The 22,562-nt window shown below is 36.9% G+C and overlaps 1 protein-coding gene across 1 annotated transcript in view; it reads right to left on the bottom strand.

Annotated features, from left to right (window-relative positions):
• Window positions 1–22,562, bottom strand: part of KIF14 (kinesin family member 14) — a gene marked incomplete at its 3' end in the record, with an annotated part of 52,727 nt that overhangs the window by 3,777 nt on the left and 26,388 nt on the right. Inside the window, exons 17-27 of the mRNA XM_080824806.1 lie at window positions 22,316–22,463; window positions 21,661–21,813; window positions 19,957–20,083; window positions 16,763–16,856; window positions 16,037–16,169; window positions 14,096–14,193; window positions 8,724–8,818; window positions 6,796–7,020; window positions 6,436–6,620; window positions 2,495–2,653; window positions 1,640–1,762 (exon numbers count right to left, since the gene is read on the bottom strand). Coding sequence (XP_080680932.1) covers window positions 1,640–1,762; window positions 2,495–2,653; window positions 6,436–6,620; window positions 6,796–7,020; window positions 8,724–8,818; window positions 14,096–14,193; window positions 16,037–16,169; window positions 16,763–16,856; window positions 19,957–20,083; window positions 21,661–21,813; window positions 22,316–22,463 — 1,540 coding nt within the window. The remainder of the gene's footprint in view (window positions 1–1,639; window positions 1,763–2,494; window positions 2,654–6,435; window positions 6,621–6,795; window positions 7,021–8,723; window positions 8,819–14,095; window positions 14,194–16,036; window positions 16,170–16,762; window positions 16,857–19,956; window positions 20,084–21,660; window positions 21,814–22,315; window positions 22,464–22,562) is intronic.

The following is a 22,562-nucleotide window of genomic DNA, read 5'->3' as shown; positions in this document are numbered from 1 at the left end:
TAGGGAGTTCGTATGCTCATCCTCACTTTTTTTTTTTATTTTTTTTTATTTTTTTAGATTTTATTTATTTATTTGACAGACAGAGATCACAAGTAGGCAGAGAGGCAGGCAGAGAGAGAGGGAGAAGCAGGCTCCCTGCTAAGCAGAGAGCCCAATGCAGGGCTCAATCCCATCCTGAGCCAAAGGCAGAGGCTTTAACCCATTGAGCCACCCAGGCGCCCCTCATCCTCACTTTTCAAATGCAACAGGAGAGGCCCAGGTGAGCAGCTCAAGGCTACACAGGAAGCAGGAGAGCAATTTAATGTTCAGTGTTTCTTCCAGTTCTGAGCCGGTTTGGGCAGAGATGATAGCCCTTTAGAACCCATGTAGCCTTTTAGTCTGAGGAGCATTGGAGAGCCCCTCTAGCTTATATGGAAAATTTCTCTCCTGATAAGGAAGCTAGACTGCATTCATGAAAAGGTTTTTCTAAAAGGAAAAAAAAAAAAATCTAACTTACTCGATGCCTTCCTGGAAATGAGTCACAGGGGTGGACACTAAGGGTCCTCTACCTGATTGTCTTTCCTAGATCAAACAGTATGTATGTAAATGAGTACTGTCCTTGTGGGGGTGAGCTCAGCAAACACAACATCCCCAGGCAGCTCCATCCCAGCAGATGGACTCCAGAAAAAGAAAGGGAATGGGCAGAGGTGGTTTTAACAAGAAGTTGTTACAAGATTCTAGAACTGACAGGACTCCGAGATTTTACTGCTGTAAAGGTTAGAACTTATCTCCTGAGTCCCCACATCACTAATAATAACTCCCAATAACGAAAATTAACGTGCGTGAACAATGATTTACAAACCTTAGTTTTGTAGCCTGCGGAGTTTCAGAGTCCCGTAGGTAGAATATAAAACCCTGGCTCGGACGACTGGACGAGGTCCTCCAGCTCCGTAAAACACATGGGAACCCAAGTAATTCCTCCCTTGCAAAGTGGGGAGGTTCACCCCTATTCTAAGTAGAACACCTAGTCCCATACTTGCACTGGGAAATTATTTAGTAAATAAATGACTCACAATCTAGAACATAAGTATTATTACAGTCAACAGGTGAAGATACAGAGTCAGAGTGTGGACTTGATAAATGATTGCTGAAAACTGAGAGATCGGTTTTAAACAGTGCCACCTCTAAGACAGCTACTGGGTTCATGCTTAATGTCAGTTAGCTAGAGGAGGTGCCGGGGAAGCATATTTTTGGAAGTCACTCAAATCTTCATTGATTCTGTATCTTGATATGAAATAACAGATATGAATGCCTTTGGCAAAATATTTAGTTTAAAATATGGCATCAGTAAGTGGTAGTTTCTATTCTTAGGTGGAAAAGTAGAGACCTAAACAAAGATCAGGAAGAAACAGACCAGCAGAAAGTGAACACTAGATGTCACTGCCAGACTCCGTTCTGCTCTGGAGTTCATCCACAGACGGTTCACTGACAATAACTGACATAATGATCACATCAGCCTTTTCAATTAAAAAAAAAAATTCAACACTAATTAAAATACATAAATTTATAAGAATCCAATTTAGTTGAATTAAACTATTTTCTAAAAATCAACTTTATTGGCCATCTGGTACTATATAGAATGTTCTTTTATTCCTCTTACCTCATTTTGGGTACACTGACTTAAGAGTTCATGCTGAAGTTCTTTTGCTTTTTCTAGTCCAGAATCTAATAGAATCTTCATTCCTAAGCCTACACCATCACAAAGAGCATCCATGAAATCCTCCTAGAAAAAGTTTTTAAGCATTAAGTAGAAAATTCGGTGTTTTTTTAAAATTATAAAATAATTATTTTAGGACTACAGTAAATTCCTAGTTTATTAAATTCAACTAAAGCTGGGATAAAAACAGTCTGTAAGAAAATCTATCATTTAATATTCCACATATAATATGTAATAAATTTAGCAAATCTGTAATTTAACATTCCACATATAACAGTTAATAAGGAATATCTGTCTGAGGGAGGTGGGTAGAGCATGGGTTAGATGGGTGATGGGTATTAAGTGATGAACCACTGAGTTCTACTCCAGAAACCAATACTGCACTATATGTTAACTAAGTAAAATTTAAGTTAAAAAAAAAAAAAAAGTCATCTTAGAACTGTGTTGCTAGAACACAGTAACATTCTAATATAACACTGTTCTTAATGGCATGAATACTTAGAGCAAGCAAATACAAATTTTCTAGAATTATGGAGTTCTGTATGTGTTGATTGGCTGTGCAAACCCTCCAGAGTAAGTACACATCATCAAAGCAAAGATCCAAAAGGCAAAGTGAGGATTCCAGAATTATCCAGTACATTTAACCAATTTAGATTGAAACAGCTTTAAATATTGCCAAACTATTAAAAGTATGACCTATTTTAAAATAAAAACAACTTATCCTGTTTAGTTGATACTATTATCAGAAGACTACTGTTCCTCAGATGAAGTCTTCCAAAACTAATATTACCAAATTACCTGAACACTGGCAGCCTTATTGCTACTATTTTCCAGAAAATGCAGCTTGCTCCCTTTAAGAACTGCTAACTGTCCCACATACTTTACAGCTTGTTGTACAATTTGGATTATTTTTGTTTGAGCCTCTTTTACCACTGATGAGATATCTGAACAACATCCCTATAAAACAAAAACGGATCAGTATATCAGATACATGAGATTATAAACAGAGGTAAAGAAAAGACAAGAAAAGCAATTTGAAGAAAATAAATTCTGCATTCATTCATATTGTGACTATGCTTCATAAAAGTCTCACTCAGAATCAAAAAACATGCAACCCTATAGCTACTAACGATGATAAAATCATTTGTATACAGCCTCCACGCCCAAAGACCCTACATGCTAATAGGAGAGAGAAGACAAGTATGCAGTTAACTAAATAGAAGACAGAAGTGATGAGTGAGTGCTCCCCGCACCAGAAAAGGGAACAAAATGTGGCTCTTTTTTGCCTTTGAACTTTTCCTCTCCCATCAGCGATCTGACAGATGGTTAATAAAGATACTTTCTCTTATCAGGGGAGAAGGAAGAGGAGAGGGAAGCGAAAGGGGGAAAAACAACCCTTCAAACAAAAGGCTTCTACACCTGAGTACACATGCCCAAGAGGAATGAAGCGTGCCTCCCCTGCCCTGCACCGAGATTTATTTTCTTTCTTTCTTTCTTTCTTTCTTTCTTTCTTTCTTTCTTTCTTTTTTTAAGATTCTATTTATTTATTTCATAGAGAGAGACAAAGCGAGAGAGGGAACACAAACAGGGGGAGTGGGAGAGGGAGAAGCTGGATTCCCACTGAGTAGGGAGCCGGATGCCGGGCTCGATCCCAGGACCCTGGGATCATGACTTGAGCAGTAGGCAGTCACTTAACAGCTGAGGCACCCAGGCGCCCCTGAGATTTTCTTTCTTTTACCTGCCAACTACAGAGATTCTTCAGAATACTCCTCTTGGCTTGCTTTCTAGGCCATGCTTATAATACTGCTACAAGGTAAGAATTCTCAAACCACACTTAGGTAGGAAGTGTAGTCACTAAATTCAGTTTTGCCAATTTAACATAAGTCTTTCCTGAGCTTGGTCTAATCTCCCCTTCAGGTCACCTGTTCTCTCCATCCTTGATTCTTTACATAAAACCTTTCCCATAGGGCTATAGGTCACAACTCCTAAGTTAAGTTCAAAGTGTTCTTCCTAGAGAATGAAAAGAAGGAAAGAAACTACACACCAGTTACTCTAACAGACACTTTCTTATAACACCCATCCATCTGATCCTCATAGCAACCTTGTCAGATAGGCACTGTTATTTTTATTTTCCCAAAGAGGAAATGGGGAGCTTAAAAAGTTAAGCAATTTGCCAAAGGACATAGAACTAATTTAGCATGGGTTCAAACACTGGGTTTCCAAATGCCAATGATGAGTTTTGGGGTTTTTTCCTGTTCCTGAACTGCCTCTGAAATCTAAGAGCCAACTAAGTATATCTCACACTCTCTTCCCACCACAACCGCTCAACTAGCTTCCTTCTCCAGGCTCAAGCACAAGTCGGACTCTCAGGCTTTGGCTCCCCAATGTTGCTCTCTGGCCAGCCTTCATCATCATGGCTCTGTGCTATCAGAACACTTCCTTCATCTATTACTTCACCCATACCGGTTTGAGGCCCACCTCTCTGTCCTAGGGTCATTCTGTTTCCTCACTGCTTATATCCAAAGTGATCCTTCATCCAGTGTGAATTTATAGTTAATGCAATAATAAGTATCCAACTGAGCATATTTCATATGAGGAGTCCTTGTGGAAAAAAAAGACACCTAAGCCGCTCTAACTGCCCAAAGCTTACTGCCCAGTGAGGTGTGTGGGCTTATAGAGATGTTATACTAAAAGGCATAACAGGGGTGCCTGGGTGGCTCAGTGGGTTAAAGCCTCTGCCTTCGGCTCAGGTCATGATCCCAGGGTCCTGGGATCGAGCCCTGCATCAGGTTCTCTGCTCAGCAGGGAGCCTGCTTCCTCCTCTTTCTCTCTCTGCCTCTCTGTCTACTTGTGATCTCTGTCTGTCAAATAAATAAATAAAATCTTTAAAAAAAAAAAGGCATAACAGGTGAAGTATAAGGTTATCTGAAAAACAAATAAGAGAAATGCCTAACTGAGTTGTGGGGAGACCCAGAAAGACCTCCTAGGGAAGAATAATGGGCAATTAAAAATAAACCTTTGGGGTGCCTGGGTGGCTCAGTTGGTTAAGTGACTGCCTTCAGCTCAGGTCATGATCCTGGAGTCCCGGGATCAAGTCCCACATTGGTCTCCCAGCTCCATGGGGAGTGTGCTTCTCCCTCTGACCTTCTCCCCTCTCACACTCTCTCTCACTCTCTCTCAAATAAATAAATAAAATCTTAAAAAAAAAATTAAAAAATAAACGTTTGATTTCAATTTGACCAGTGAGATTACTCAATCAAACAAACACTTCCAAATCCCATCAAGTAAATAACCCACTTGGAAGTATTTGATACAACTAACTTCTACCACAATAATAGAATGTGGAAAGTCTCTTGGTGGGCACAATAACGTAAGCTTTGTTCAACATTCTAGAACATTTTGTTATGAATCTAAGTCACCCATTTAAAAAACTGAAACCTATCCCTTTTGATATTTTCATATCTGTTCCCCTCATATATTCAAGGAATTCTTTTTTTTTTTTTAAGATTTTATTTATTTAGAGAGAAAGAGCACATGCATATATGCACAAGCAGGGGAAGGGCAGGGGGAGGGAGAGAGAGAGAGAAAATCCCAAGCAGACTCTACACTAAACACAGAGCCTGACACAAGGCTTGATCTGATGACCTTGAGATCATAAAATGAGCTAAAATTGAGAGTTGGATGTTTAACTGACTCAGCCACCCAGGCACCCCTATTCAAAGAATTCTTACAGAGGAGTTCACTGAAATGGTGGGTGACTAGGTATTATCCAATATCAAATTCCCCACTTCTTCTGTAGTAATAGAATTCTTGATTTTTTTCACTAGGTACATACCTGTCCAGAATAAAAAGTTCATTTCCCAATAATACTTGTAGCTAGATATGGTCATGTAATGAAATCTGGCCAAAGATACATAAAGAGAAGTGTCATAGGGAAATTTCCAGAAACTTCCTTTAAAAGAAGTTTGGCCTTTCTCTTCTTTGTCACTTCTTTCATCCGCTGCACTGAACTCAGACAGAGCTCCACCACTCTGGTGGACAATGAAATAAAGGGCCATGATTTAGGCTTGGCAGAAAGGTGTGTTGGAAGGAGCTTGGATCTCAAAGAGTGGAGCAGAGCCACCATGCCTCCTTCCAGATTTTATATGACAGAGAGTAAGCTTTTAGCTTACTTCTTCAGAGCCAAGTCTAATCTCACTTGATATAAGGTAAAAAATTATTTTCCTTGCCTATGCATCACCGGGCTCGTGACTAATTCAGCATAAGCTGAAATCTAACAAACAACCAGAGCAAGACTTTGCCTTTTTCCCCATAGCCATTATGGAGGATTAGCATAGTAGAATATGGATGGTAAAGAGCATGAACTCTGGGCCCAAGCCTGCCCGGGTTCAGATCCTAACTCTATCACTTACCGGCTATGCCTGTAACACTGGACAACCTACATACCCTGTACCTCCATTTCTTCATTTATAAAATGGTGATTAATAATGGTACCCACTTCTGAAGTTGTTAAGAGATTTAAATGAGTTAATATTTGTAAATCCCTGAGAACTCTCAGTGCCTGGCACAGAAGCCATAAATAATAAACAATTATAGATAACCACAGCTTCAGAATTACAAAACAAAAATCACTTCTGAAAATTCTACAGATCTAATTTTGGGGAAGATGCAGACAGTAGGTCAATAAATACTTGCTGAATAAACGAATTCTTCAAATGATAATCAGCAATGCAATTTACCTGTAAAAATAACTGTAAGTAGCCTCCTAGTTTTTTGATCTCTTGTCTCAATTCGTCTTCAAGCCTTGCTGCACTGGTGCAAGGCAGAATTTCATTCAGCCAGTGTTTGATTAGCACCACAAGCTGCTCGAAAGCACATGTGACCTGGATTGTAAGTGACTGGGTTGCTCGATCAGAAGAGAACACTTTGAAAAAAGAAGGAAAATTACTGGAAGAAATAATCTCCAGATAAAAGAACTCATATATGATCAACATTAAAGTCAGAAAATGGATGCAAAATGTGACAGTCATTCAAAAGAAAATGTAATGTGCAGAAAATAATCATTCATGTAAGTTAATAAAAGCTGTAAGTTTGCTTACAGTTTTCTTGACTTTCTTCATCTTGTTCTTCATGAGCTTTGGCAATGGCAAATAGCCCGTGATAAATTTTAAGAAAATTATCCATCACACTGTCTGCCATGGTTTTTTCTTCATCATAACTCTGTCCAAGAAAACTTAAGGATGACCCAATCAATTCTTTGCAAATTCCAGGAAGAAAAGATTCTGCCGAACTTGAGTAAATAGGGCTCGGTTTCTCCAGTAATCCTGTTATCGGTAGAAAATAGCCATCTTAAGCCTACTTTTCAGGCACAATACTTTCAAATAAATGTATTAACACAGCATATTATAGACTCATTTGTCAGTAAATTCAAAGTAGACTGTTCTTATCTCAATGCATTTTTACTTCAATAAGCCTAAGTGAAAACACAATTTTATAAAGGAGTCAAGTAATCTGTCAGTGGAGTCAATCCATAGGTTAGTAGTTTCTCAACCACAATACAAATAATAGACAATGCAAATAAACTAAGCAACCACTGGTTTACTCTCCTTCCTTATTGACTTTTGGGGAACACCTAAGAAACTCTGAAATTAGTGAAAACAATGGTAGTTACACAAAAAATAATATAAACAGAATAAATATAAATATCATAATATAAAGTAATTAAATTAATTCATAAGCTGAAAGTATAGGCAATACTAAAGCAAACTATTAAAAGGAATGTCTCATTAGCTCTACTTTATATCAGTTCCTTATCTAGGCATACTATAATTAAAATAGGCTAAAGCCAATTATTATGTACAGTTAATATATCACATCTCTGGGAGACAGGCTTTCAGACTAATTTTCTAAGCACTGTCCAAACCAGAAGTAAATGGAAACAGTTTAACGAGCTAATTTGGAGCCTCTGGTAATAACTTTATACTGGAATGCTAACTCATGAGTATAATGATTCTCATTTAATAAACAAGGTTATTTTTTTGGTCCAGGTTCATAGATGACGAAACACCAAACTAAAAGGAAGGTAGAATAAAGACAAAGGGTGGGGACTATTAAGAGTCTAGGACAGGGAAACATGGCTGGCTCAGTCATTAGGGCATGTGACTCTTGATCTTGGGGCCGTGAGTTTGAGCCCCATGTTTGGGGTACAGTTTACTTAAAAAACAAAACAAAATAAAAAGCATTTTTTAAAGAGAGTAGGCCAAAGATAAGAATTTGATTTGGGAAGAGAAAAAAGAAAAGCTACAAAATGCAAAGCTCTACCACTGTAGGATAATAGTGATTGATTATATTCTAGTCATCATGAATGTTAACAATATATTCTTTGTTCAGTAAGATAATAATGTTAATGCATTCTAAAATCCAACCTCAACACTTTACAAAGCATTGCAAAACTCTGGTTTAAAAATACAGCACTTAAGGTGAGAAGTTAGGACACTTGCTCAACTTCCCAGAGCTGCACACGGCACCGTCCCCAGCCCCATGGCTGCCTGGGCAGGTCCATACTAAAGGCACCCATGGTTTGTTTCCCTCTTTGAAAACTGCAAATGAGCAAAGAGCTCTTGTATTTTCTTTAATTTTTAAATATGGCCCTTAAAAAGACAGCTTTAATTTACCTGGAAAAATCACTTTTTAAATTTTAAGACTTTATTTATTTATCTGTCAGAGAGAGCGCATAAGCAGGTAAAGTGGCAGGCGGAGGCAGAGAGAGAAGCAGGCTCCCTGTTGAGCAAGGTGCCCGACGTGGAACTTGATCCCAGGACCCTAGGATCATGACCTGAGTTGAAGGCAGCTGCCTAATCAACTGAGCCACCCAGGCGTCCTGAAAATTACTTTTGTAAAACATCTTACTCTCAAATAATACTGAATAAACAAGTTGATACCATAGATATACGACCTTTTATTGTGCTGGTAAACAATAAGCCTTGAGACTTTTCTCAGTATACAAGAAAATGTGATGAAAAAATACCTGATGAATGGGAAGAATGCAAATCCTGAATTGGGTGGGCTTGTATATCATGTAAACAACCAGAAATTCTTCTATTCTTCATCAAGCTCCTGCTCCTAAAAAAAGATAAACCATAAGATCAGTGGTTATATACTACATGGAATAACAATATTAAGAATATTCTTGGAGCACCTGGGTGGCTCAATCAGTTAAGTGGCAGCCTTCAGCTCAGGTCATGATCCCAGGGTCCTGGGATGGAGTCCCAAACAGGGCTCCTTGGTCAGTGAAGAGTCTATTTCTCCTTCCCCTTCTGCCCCCCACCCCTCAACTCATGTGCATGCTCTCTCTCTTTCTCTCAAACAAATAAATAAATAAATCTTTAAAAAAAATATTCTTGGGGCACCTGGGTGGCTCAATCAGTTAAGCATCTGCCTTCAGCTCAGGTCATCATCCCAGGGTCCTGGGTTCGAGTCCCGCACTGTGTTCCCTGCTCAGCAGGGAGCCTGCTTCTCTTTCTCCCTTTGCCCCTCCCCCTGACTTGTGTTTTCTCTCTCTCCTGCTCTCTCTTAAATTAATAAATAAAATCTCAAACAAAATATTCTTAATTCTCTAAAGAAAATGGGTATGCAGGTGTGTGTTTCCTGTGGAAACATTTTCATCAATAAATAGTTAAATTCATTTGGTTTACTAAGCAAGAACTTTACTATTTATAGGTATTGTTCTAAGCATATAATTAAGTTAATTAAATGGAATACATATTTATAGAGTACTCCTGTTTACAGGTTCTAAGTACTGTGTTTAAACACAGGAAACATGGTTTCTGGGCTCATGAACAATTAAGGTCCATAGGAAAAGAGAGAAATTAGGCAAATAATTACAATACAGTGATGTGCCATGAGAGCAGAGCATGCTCTGCTGGAGAAGAACTTGACCTGGCCCAAGGAGTCAGGGGGGAGGAGGGAGGGGGTTCCTGGGACAATGACCCTGAAGGATGCAGGGAGGGGGTTCCTGGGACAATGACCCTGAAGGATGCACAGGAGTTAGCCCAACACGGAGGCAGTCTTGGGAAGGAGGAACAGTGTTCAACACAGGCACCAGGATGTGGGAAGCCCGGTGATCAGAGAAAAGTATGGTGCATTCAAGGACAGAGTGAGATTCAGAAGGACTACAGTAGGACAGCAGAGAGGAGCAAGGGGGGATGCTAGGGGGTACGAAGATGCCAGCCTGAGGCTGACCCTAATGTCAATTACAGAAGCTTGGATTTTATGCTGAGATTCTCCTGGCAAGGATTCTAAACAAGGAGATGATTTACATAAAAAAAACATTCAAGTAAGCACTTGCTACACAGTGTGAAAAGCAGAACGCCTGTGAAGTGTAGCAGTAACACAAACGGAGGGAATGACTCTATCTTCACTCTCTCTTTCCGCTGCCTCTTTCCCCTCAGCCTATAAAACCACTCAGATCTCTGCCTGGAGTGTGACTGGCTGTCTAGCTGTTACTCATTTTTCTTAACTGCTACTGGAAAAAGCAGCCTACTTCCACATTGCCATTCATCTGTCAATTTTCTAAACGCCAACTCCAGCCCTCATTTTATCAGTGAAGCTCCTCGAGCTGTGACCTGGATCTAAATCTAGGGGATCCTTTGAAGTCTCAGTTTTCCTAACTCTCTACCACTGTCGGCCAAAGAAAAATACTATTTGTTGAAAAGATCATTAAACAAAAACATATTCCATCTGGAGTCATCTAAACGTTTCAAATATATTTTTCCCCATGAATTCCTACAAGAAAAACACAGAAATATGACTCATAACAGGGAAAGGAAATATCAACCCTCAATATGACTGATAATAGGAAGAAGAAATATCAATACTCAAAGGTAACAGTTTTTGGTACTTAGGGATGAAAGGGAAGGGTACATTACAGTAAGTCTAAACCAGGGAAATTTATTCTTCTAACACTATCATAGTTAAACAATGTTTAAACTCAAACAAAATGCCTGTCACATTCCTTTCAAAGAATTTTTACTTAACCTCAGGAAAACTTTTACTTTTAACTGTCCACAGAATGAATCACAATTTATAGGCATCCAAACCACTATTGCAGAGTGGCTATGGCGTATCGCTGCCCGATAACGGTTCCATAATTAAGAATCTGTCAGTGTTTCCATTACCCGCAGGCATTCTCAGAGTTTGCAATTCTCTCATAAACATTCTTACAAGGCTGAAACTTCATATACAAGGTCTCTGACAAGAGCAATTCATTTTTTTAAAAAAATATGATAGTTTTAAATTATAGAAGTTCTCAAGAAAACATCTCTACCACATGAAAACACCTAATTTCAAAATATCAAAAGAAGTTTTAGTTTTCTGGTAATAATTTAAACTTTTGTTGGTTCCCTAGTTATTAACCTAGAGGTTAGCAGAAAATAAGATGTAGATCACCAACTTTCAATAAGCTAAAATTTTTATGTTCATTATATATTTTTAATTAATTTCAAAAATTCAAGTATAATTAACATGTAGTGTGTTACATTAGTTTCAAGTGTACAATATAGTGAAATACAGTGATTCAATAATTCTATACATTGCTCGGTGGTCGCCACAATAAGTGTACCCTTAATCCCCTTCACCTATTTCACTCATCTCGTTGCTCACTAATGTTCATTAATCATACCGTGATCCATAATTCTAAGTACACCAAGTTTGTATCTGTTTATAATAAAATACAGTAAGAAACCAATATTATAAAATCTAAAGGGATTTATGAATCACCCTCTGATGAATTTGTAGTTCTGGTCTGAATTTGGGGGAGGCTTATGTTACTTTAGGTTAGCTTACGTACCCCAAGCCCTTCTGCCCAATTTCCCCCACAGGCCATCTTTAGCTCATTTTGGAGAACCCAACACTGTTCTGAAATCTTCAAGATAAATCACCTGAAGATACCATGTAAAGATATCACTGGTATTAAATCAGAAATAAGATCATCGGGGCACCTGGGTGGCTAAGTGGGTTAAAGCCTCTGCCTTCAGCTTGGGTCATGGTCCCAGGGCCCTGGGATCGAGCCCCAAATCTGGCTCTCTGCTCAGCGGGGAGCCTGCTTCCTCCTCTCTCTCTCTGCCTGCCTCTCTGCCTACTTGTGATCTCTCTCTCTGTCAAATAAATAAATAAAATCTTAAAAAAAAAAGAAATAAGATCATCTCTGTATTCCAAGATTTAATCTTATTTAGCACATATAAACACCCAATAATAAGAACTGCTATTTATTCAACACCTATCCACTGCGGTGGAAGTTCTACATACTTTATCTCGAATCCTTACAACTACTTCACGACATCATCATCAGTCCCACTGTGGTCATAGCAGAAGTAGCAGAAGACACAATTGTTTTTATATATGACCTCACTTAAACTTAGCAATAGGCGCTGTAGAAACGTATTACTGTCTCCATCTTAGAGATGAGAAAACTGAAGCCTAAAGATATAATGTCACTTGCCCTTGGGTACATTCGGCATAAATCACTCTATTACACACCTGAAACTAATATGATACTGTATGCTAACTATACTGGAATTGAAATTTAAAACTTAATGAAAAAAAGTTAGAACACAGGACGCTGACATGAGCCTGTGACTTTTTTATTATAGTACATTATAAGGAATACAGATATATATCCTGTGCTCAAGAAACTCAGAATCTGTTTAAAGGACATGCTTTGATTTCTTTCAGCTTGAAACACACAGCTGGTATGTATATAACACATAAGATAACATGTATCGATTATTGTTTCTTGGCTATTTCCTACTGTAGCTTAGCAGTTACCATATAGCAAATAGAACAGAAGTAATAGGAGGAAGAAATCTCTCTAAAGTAGTTCCATCTTTTTGAAATTTTTAAAATTTTAAAATAAATTTTAAAGTTTAAAATAATCATAGTCAAAAACAAGAAAGGCCTGAAAGGGTCTGGAAACCCAAATGGATTCTGAGCTGCAGCTGAAGGTGATGAAGTGGGCAGGGAAAAAAAAAATTAACCAGAAAGATTCTGTTCTTTCATATGCAACAGAGAGGCGATGTGGCATAGTGGTCGAGAGAAATCAGGATCTCTAGAGTCACTCAAACGTGGATTTGAGGGCCGGCTCTTCCATTATCAGCTCTGTGAGTTTGGACAACTTATAGCCTCTTTAAATCTTCAGCCTCTTCATCTGTAAAAAGTGGGTAATGACAGCACTGATCTCATAGTTTTGTGTAAACTACCTGAGATAATACTCAGCAAGCACTAAGTAAATGTTTTTGATAATGATGGTGCTTCTGTTGGATGGAGAATGCCATGGACTCTTACATACTGAAAATTCTCAAATCCTTCCTTCTGTGTTCTAGACCTGAATGTATACACTTGGATGCTCCCTGGGAATCTCAAACTCATTGTGTTCAAAAATAAGTTCATCTGACCCTCCATGTCTGGGAACACCACCTTCCTTTAGCCAGTTACCCCTGTTAGACCGGGATTCATCTCCTAGCCCTTTATCACCCTCAACCCCACAGCTAGCCAAGTCCTTATTCAATCTTCCTCTTGAATATGTATAAAACCACACTTTCCTCTCCAGTCCTTCTGCCTGACCTGATTTTGGGTCTTTATCAACTGTTCTTCTAGTCTCTTCAATTCCTGGTCTTTGGGGACAGAGAGTATTTTTTATTCATCTTTGTATTCTCAAGACATAGCAGACAGTAGTCTTGTTTAAATACCAAACGAAGAAGTATTTGTTTAAAAAGAAGTCTCTGTTTAAAAACCAAACTAAGCAGCTCAATTGGTTCTAAGACCAAGGCCTTTCTATTATACCATTTTGCTTCTCTGTAATCTAAGCATCTGAGATCTAAACAGAACTAGTTTTTCCTTGAAAAACATCTATTCACTGTGGAAGTCTTTTATGGTTTTAGTTAATAAGCAGCATTTGTCACATATAGAAGTTCTCTATCACCATATTTATTCTTTTGTGGTGCTCATACTAACTTGACAGCATTTAAAGTTCTATAACTTACAATAAAATATCATAGAATATGCCAAGTTCTTGAAAAAGGGTAATTTAAAAGTAATAAACACTATTCATTTTTATAGGAAATTAGATTTATGCTATTCTAAGTCACTCTTAAGACTTACATGGTGAGATGCTGACCATTTTTTCCCCATTCTTACTGACTGATAAACAATTTAATGCCCCAAGTGCTGTAATTTGATCACTAACATACTATTTCTCTTATATTACTCTGTTCTCTGCACAGACATATCCATTATGACAGTAGATAGTTCCTTTAAAATAAGGAAATATCTTTCTATGTATCTACATATATATACCTAGAACAACAACAATAACAACAAAAAACAGTAACAAAATGTCTTTACCTCCGTCTAGAAAAGGAAGAAACTGGTGCATTTGTAATGTCAGGTTCCCATTCATCTTCAGGATCACAAAAGACATCATCACTCTTATTATTATTACTCTAAGAAAAATAAAATATATGGTTTCTATTAGTTTACGTTAAAAAATATTTAGCAACTAGGGCATCTGGGTGGCTCATGGGGTTAAGCATCTGCCTTCAGCTCAGGTCATGATCCCAGGATCCTGGGATCAAGCCTTACATTGGGCTCCCCGCTCAGCGGAGAGTCTGCTTCTCCCTTTCCCTCTGCCCTTTCACCTGCTCATGTTCTCTTCTCTAATAAATAAATAAAATCTTTTAAAACATTTTTAGCAACTAAAAGAAAACAAAAACTTAAATTTGTTATATTTAAAATTAAAAAATTAGCAAAATTACAGGTTATCTGACAGAAGTCTAAAAATATCACATTCCTAGGGCCCCTCGGTGGCTCAGTCAGTTAAGCATCCAACTCTTCATTTCAGCTCAGGTAATGATCTCAGAGGCCTGGTACTGAGCCCCATATTGGGCTCTGTGTTCAGCAGGAAGTCTGCTTGAGGATTCTTTCACTTCCTCTCCCTGCGCCCCTCTCCCACTCACACTCTCTCAAATAAATAAAATCTTAAAAATATCACATTCTTAACAAAACAAAAAATCAAGCACATGATGCTAGAAATTATATTGAAAGAGTGCTATCACAGAAAAAGCACAGAAATCATTAAATGATTCAAAAATATAACTTGGGATTTAGAAGACAGTAAAAACAAAAAAATAAATCCTTAAAAATACCACATTCTTAATAGAACAAAAAGCAAGCACATGATGCTAGAAATTATATTGAAAGAGTGCTACTACAGAAAAAGCCCAGAAATCATTAAATGATTCAAAAACATAAACTTGGGATTTAGAAGACAGTAAAAACAAAAAAGATAAATCCTCAGTAGAAAAATAAAAGAACACTCTGACAACATTAAGATTCCATCACTCCCCAGTTGAATATATTAATCATGATAATAACCTGAATTTTAAGTATTAGAGTAATATTAATTAAAGTTCAAGCAAAATACTATACATATAGAACTTGATTCAGAAATAGTATAGTTATACAGAAAAATAGTCAAAGAATATTTCAACAGTTGAAAGTAGGAGGTAGGATAATAACAGAGGTAATTCATCTACCATATTTTAATGTATATGACAAGGCAAGAATGATCAAATGACTTCAGTACAGTGTTTTTGTAAGATATTAAAACCAATATGTGCAGGGATATTTTTAGTCCTATTAAAATAGAAAACAACTGGTAATACCAAAAGGCACAGCAATGGGAGAATATAATTATGTAAAAATACACATTATAGGCATTGAAGATAATGACAAATGATGCAAAGTGCTTTATGTCTATCAAATTTTTTCTTTTCTTTAAGCTTAAATGCAAAATTTTGAAAACACACAAGTGTAACTGTGGACAGATTCAGCACTAAATTTCTCTATTACAGGTATACCTATATTAAAATAAATTAATAAAACCCCATCTATTACAGGCAAAAGTAAAGTAAATTTACATAATTGTTACTATTGGTTGGTTTGGGTAATGTAAATTTCCTTTTCCTTTATTTGCCAAAGTTTCTTTACTAAGAACACGTCACTTGTATATATATATATACACATATTTTTTAAAGATTTTATTCATTTATTTGACAGACAGAGATCACAAGTAGGCAGAGAGAGAGGCAGAGAGAGAGAGAGAGAGAGAGAGAGAGAGGAGGAAGCAGACTCCCGGCTGAGCAGAGAGCCCAATGTGGGGCTCAACCCCAGGACCCTGAGATCACAACCTGAGCCTAAGGCAGAGGCTTAACCCACTGAGCCACCCAGGCGCCCCAATATTTTTTATTTCAAAAACTTTACAAAGGTTTTAATAATATTCCAAACCTCATAAAGTTCTTTCATTGCTGCAAGCTTAGATTCAAACTTTTCCAGACTCCAGAAAGTTGAGATCCCTAGTTGTAGGTTACGAACCCGAACATAAGTGTCAGAACTACTTCCTTTATCTGATACATCATGTCTGAAAGAAAGACCAAAGAAAAATGCTTATCCTAAAACATACATACCCATTTATAAGAGTTTTCTGAATTAAAACAACTTCCATAAAAATTCAGTCCACTGATTAAATCTTTCCATTGTTAAGCATTTTTATTATAGTAAAAAAAACATGTCTAGTATATACTATATAAAAATAACTTCTTATATAAGAATTTAAAAAATCATATTCTAATTAGGTATATTTCTTTCCAAACATGTAATATTTGTAAGTTTGCAACTCAAAAGAAAATTAGTAAATTCCTAAAACACCTAAAATTATTGTTTATAAAATACACTTATATTAACAAATAAGTATATTTTAATAAAATAAGTATATTTTATAAACATACTTAGTGTATTTAGTATGGTATGCTAGTTATTGAAAGTCTTTTACTCCCGAGTGAGCTCTGAAAGGGGAGTCCAAATGTGTCACTGGGAATTCTGATACTGTTCTCTCCTAGAAAGGTCATGTAGATTCTATGTCTTTGCAGAAACTAAATTTAGAAAGCAATCATATGAACATCAGTTAGTTTAAAACAAAGAACTACTTTATAATTAGGCTAAGAAATTTCTCACCTGCCAAAAACATAACATTTTTTAAATTTGTGGCTGATGGCATTGGCTTCCTGAATCATCATTGAGAGTTTCATGGAGCTCCAATTTGTCTGAACTAGTAGAAAACACACAGAGATGATCAAAAAACACATATGAGGCCTGACTTATATCACTAGGCAGAATTCCTGAAAAAAAAATTGATTTTAAATAAACGGTTGTAACTATTGCAGAAAGTAAGGGAAATATTTGAGTGACTTTTACTCAAGCCTGAACTAAAGTAATCATAGAAAATGATGTCTTTCACCTGTGGAGACACAGAAAAACACTGAAAGTGATGTAGAAAGTTGATACAGAGGGACACCTGGGTGGCTCAGTTGGTTGAGCTGCTGCCTTCGGCTCAGGTCATGATCCCAGGGTCTTGGGATCCAGTCCCGCATCGGGCTCCTTGCTCAGCGGGAAGCCTGCTTCTCTCGCTGCTTCTGCCTGCCTCTCTGCCTGCTTGTGTGTTCTCTCTCTCTCTCTCTCTGGCAAATAAATAAAAATCTTAAAAAAAAAAAAAAAAGAAAGTTGATACAGAAAGGACTTTATAAGAGAGGAAATGCCAAAGACAATGCTTTGTCTTCTATCTTTGAAGAATTTTTTCTGATTTATTTATTTTTTTAGAAGGAGTCATCTATCATTCAACCCAATGTGTACATTAAGATACTAGTTCTCAAATTTTTTTTAATTTTTTAAAAAGATTATTTATTTATTTGGCAGAGGGAGAGATCACAAGTAGGCAGAGAGGCAGGTTGGGGTGGGGGGAAGCAGGCTCCCCGATGAGCAGAGAGCCTGATGCGGGGCTGGATCCCAGGACCCAAGATCATGACCTGAGCCGAAGGCAGAGGCTTAACCCACTGAGCCACCCAGGCGCCCCTCTGATTTATTTTTTGTAATTTCTAATTTGTTTAAAGTACTGGGTAAGGCATACTACAGCCTTACTTATATAGAACCACAATCCTTTTTTATTTTGCCTAAAAATTTAAACAAACATATATTTCAGGATATCAAAACAAAAAAGGGAAATAATGTAGGCCACAATTCCATTTTCCTAATTGAAAATAAAGATTTTATCATAGATATTTTCTTTATCACCCAAACTTATCACCAATCTTCCATTAGAACACTTTTTTGAAAGGATAAAATTCATTATATACATGGTAAAAAAGTCAAGTATTCATTGCAAGGTCTTGTTTTTAGGCTCTAAGAAGAACAAAAAGATGTATTAGTCAATGTTTTTATTTACCTCTCACAACAGATATAACAAGCACTAATAGTTTCAAATGTATTGAAAAATAGAAGGTATAGAAAGTATACAATACAACTACCAGGAAATTCTTGCTAAAAAATTGAATCTGAATCTGACAGGCCTGAAGAAATAGCCACCATTGTATAGGGAATATAGGAGTAGAGGAACCTGTTAAGCAACACCATGGAGATACAAGAGCAAGATCCAGAACGTAGGAAACTATAGGATAAATAACCTGATTTTTTCAAAAAGCAAATTACAAGAAGAAAGAGACAAAAGAAGCAAATTTATGAATTAAGAGACTTAAAAAGGGGCACCTGGGTGGCTCAGCCCATTAAGCATCCCACTCTCGGTTTTGGCTCAGGTCATGATCTCATGGGTCATGGATCTGTCGCTTTGGGCTCTCCACTCAGCAGGAAGTCTGCTTGGGCATTCTGTCCCTCTGTCCCTCCCCCTACTCACATGTGCTCTTGCTCTCTCTTTAAAATAAATAAATAAATAGATCTTTTTTTTAAATGGGGGTGCCTGGCTGGCTCGGTAGGTAGAGCATGTGACTCTTGATCTCAGGGTTGTGAGTTCAAGCCCCACTTTGGACGTGGAGACTACTTAATACAAATGAAAAATAAATGTAAATAAAAGAGACTTAGGGGCACCGGGGTGACTCAGTTGGTTAAGCATGTCTGACTCTTGATTTTGGCTCAGGTTGTGATCTCAGAGGCCTGAGATTGAGCCATGAGTCAAGCTCTGGTTCAGCTCAGAGTCTGCTTGAGATTCTCTCTCCCTCTGCCCTACCCCCAACTCCAGCTCACACATTCTCCCTCTCTCTCTCAAAAAAAATAAATAAACCCTAAAAAATAATAAAAATAAAATAAACCTTACAAGGTGTATCTACCAAACACAATGTGTGGGGATCATGTCTGTATCTTGATTCAAACAAACAAGATATAAAAAAAAAAAAAAATTATGACACAATCCAGGAAATTTGAATGTAGACTAGAAATCTAATGAGTAGAAGAAATTATTATTAATATTTTTAGGTTTGTTAACAATATTATGGTTATGCTTAAAGAGTGACAAAGAAAGAGAGAAGAAAGTCCTTATCTAATGCAGAGATATATAGTGAAGTATTTACAGATCAAATGGAATGATGTCTTGGAGTTGCTTCACAACAGTCCAGGAAGGCAGGGGGGCTGAGTACAGCCAGAACAAGACCAAACGTGTTAGAAATTGCCGAAGTTGGATGATAAATATATGAGTCTGTTGTAGCAATCTCTCTACTTTTATAGTTTGTTTAAAATTTTCCATAATGAGAAAAAGTCATTGAAAACATGCCATGTTCCATACAGCAATGCAGAAGTATACACAAAAAATAAGATTCAAGTGAAAAAGAAGAAGAAGTACCCAATGCCCGGTCTAGATGTAAGACCTAAAATATTAGAATAAGAGATTGCATTTTTAGGGGCGCCTGGGTGGCTCAGTCTTTAAGCGCATGCCTTTGGCTCAGGTTATGATCCCCGGGTCTTGGGATCGAGCCCCACATTGGGCTCCCTGCTCAGCGGGAAGCCTGCTTCTCCCTCTCCCACTCCCTCTGCTTGTGTTCCCTCTCTCACTGTGTCTGTCAAATAAATAAAATCTTAAAAAAAAAGAAAAACTTAAAAAAAAAGAGATTGCACTTTTAAAGACATGTTACACATTAAAGTATCACTTGAAATTTTATTTACTATTTGCTTATGTAACTAAATATTCTAAAAACTAAATATTCTGAAACAATCATGCATACAAATTTATTTAGATCCAAAAAAAACATCCAAAATAAATCATTTTTAATATACAAAGGCAACCAACTCTAACATTTTAGTAATTATATCATATGAAATAACATACACAAAACTTTAGAAAATGCCTGCTAAAATCATCATATACTCACTTAAAAAAGTTTTATCTCTATTACTTTGATTTTGCTGCAGTATTTGTACTTCTTTAGCAATTTTTTGCTTCTCAGTTTCTAAAGCTTCCAGAATTCTTGCATGGCGGATGCTATGATCTTCTAAAGCCTAATTGATAGTCATTCACATAGACCCATACATGAAAATACACAAAGAGAGAAATTATAATTGATAACATAACACAGCATAATTAAATTTCATTTTACAGTATGTTTTATTAAGTATACATGTTTTATAGGTTTTATTAAGCATAAAAGTCCTTTAAAAAGTGATTTATAAAATATCTGTATAAAATTTGACTCCATAACAAAATCATTAGAATTTTTTATGACATAAATTAATCTTATTCTTCCCATTGATAGGAAGTAAAAAAACCTTTTGGGGAAAAAAAAAGAGAAAAGACTGCTCAGAAGAATCAACATTCAAGAACATTTGTTGACCAAATAAAGTTAAATTTAAAAGATACCACAAAAACCTTATTTGCCACAAATACTTTATAATAGCCCATTAATAATTACTGTTTTCAAGATTTAAACAGTTGTTTTTTCTTCTAAAATTCTCAGGTGGTTCACTAGCTACTTTGTGTCCTAGAATTGACTAGTCACATGTTATCACTGTATTATAGGATCAGAACTTTTGGGTTACTAGAGACATTTTCTTCTACCAACACTCTCACTATATAACTTGGAAAAAAGAAAAAGAAAACTTCTATTCAAGGACAAATTTTGAGGTTAAGATGTAAGGAATCAAAGCAGAGATGGAAAACCATGCTGCTCAAACTTTAGTATTTGTCAAAATTTCATGCAAAATTTGTTAGAACAGATCTGGGCCTCACCTCCAGAGTTTCTAATTTTAGGAGTTCTGGGGCCTAAGACCGCATTTCCAACAGTAATGCTGATGTTGCTGGACTAAAGACCATATTTTAACAACCACTAACATAAGGAGAAAGAATACTCCAAATGGTTGATAAAAAGGGAACTCAAGATATTAAAATACTGACAGTCTGGTTTTATACTTCAGTCTTCAGAACTTGATTAATATGAGTTAGCCCTGAAGATGTCTCTGCCCTCACTGAGATGATAAAAGCTTCAGGGCCTGAGCTCATATGACTGGGGTAATGAATGCCCTCCTGTGAGTTCTCTTAGAAGTCACTCAGGCAAGTAGACTGCTGGTCACACTTTCCATGGATGGATAATGCTTCATTCTGACATGAGGATACAATCCAGTATAAGAGCTGTGCCTTTCTTCCTTCTACACATTGAACCCTAGCACTATTTCGTTCATTTACATTATTTGGGCTGATGGATCACAGGATAACTGTGGAGGCATAAAAAGGGAAAGCTGTAATGGAACCAGCTCAAAATAAGAGATCTGTCTCTTTCAAAATGTTTGTGTGATGATGTATGAGCAGAGCTGTGAGCATTACCAGGTTGTAAGCTTTCAGGCAAGAAGAGCCCTTTTCATTAAAAAAAAAAAAAAAAAAAAATCAAATCAGACAAAATGATCTCAACCCCCCCCACCCCCCAAAAAAAGAAAAAAAAAGAAGAAAAGGTAGAGCCCTTCTCATCAGAAGACCCAGATTCAGCCATCTCCTATTAGGTACCGTGAGTTCATTTAAAGGGGAAAAAAAAAAAAATTCCAGCTGTTGCTCAGAACAGAGCCAACTACTTACAAAATGAAATTACCTGTTTTGCAGCCAAAGTCTCCATTTCTAATCGCTTTTTGTTGACATAGATTTCCTGCTCAAGTTGCTGTTTTGCCTTTTCTAATTCCTCAATTTTGTCATTAGCCTTTTGGTTATTTATTTCCTGCATTTTCTTCCTTTGAGCCTCTTCCTTCTTTAAAGAACAATAAGAAAAAGTAATGGGCAAAAACACATAATATTTTTTCAAAAACAATATAAAAAATGTACAAGAGTCCATTTCTTTAATCAATGTATAAGAAATTGACTCATCAATAGAAAAGCTGCCCTGTAGTTTTTCTATCTCATTCAGCTTGATTAATCTAACTTAAAATAAGTATCACCAGTCAAACCTTCTAGAGCACTCTCCTCTAAAATGGGTTGTGGGAATGCAAGATGACCAAGAAACCAGAGAGAGAGCCATGGGCTCAAGTAGGTAGAAGATAGAAGCTTCTTTATTTTTCTTCTTCCAACAGCTATTTGTCTACGACTAACTTGCTTCCTGAAGTAAAATTAAAGAAGGCTGAGACTCACTTGGCTTTGACTCTCTAGTCTTTGATAGTCCCTCAGTTTCCTTCTAGGGATATACTCAATTTTATAGGCAATATATCACTTAGGGTGCACAAGCAGAGAAAGAAAAAACCAGTTCTGCCTTTTACCAGTTCTGCTTCCAATGCTTTTATTTTGCTTTCGTATGCAGCTTTTTGAGAAGAAAGCTCTTGTTGAGCCATTTTTTTTGCAATTTGGATTCCTTGCATCATTTCTTCCTTTGCTCTCAATTGTGCCTCTTTTATTTCTGCTTCAAGTCTATAAAGTAGCAAAACAGTCACAGGACACATAGTCAAGAATCCTTTATATACCATAGTGGTTCTTAATCATATTAAAATGTTTTCTTTAAACAAAAAT

Source organism: Martes martes (genome assembly GCF_963455335.1).
Source record: "Martes martes genome assembly, chromosome: 15".
NCBI lineage: Eukaryota > Metazoa > Chordata > Mammalia > Carnivora > Mustelidae > Martes > Martes martes.
The sequence above is the reverse complement of the archived record's forward strand: the minus strand, read 5'-3'. Positions and strand labels throughout refer to the sequence as shown.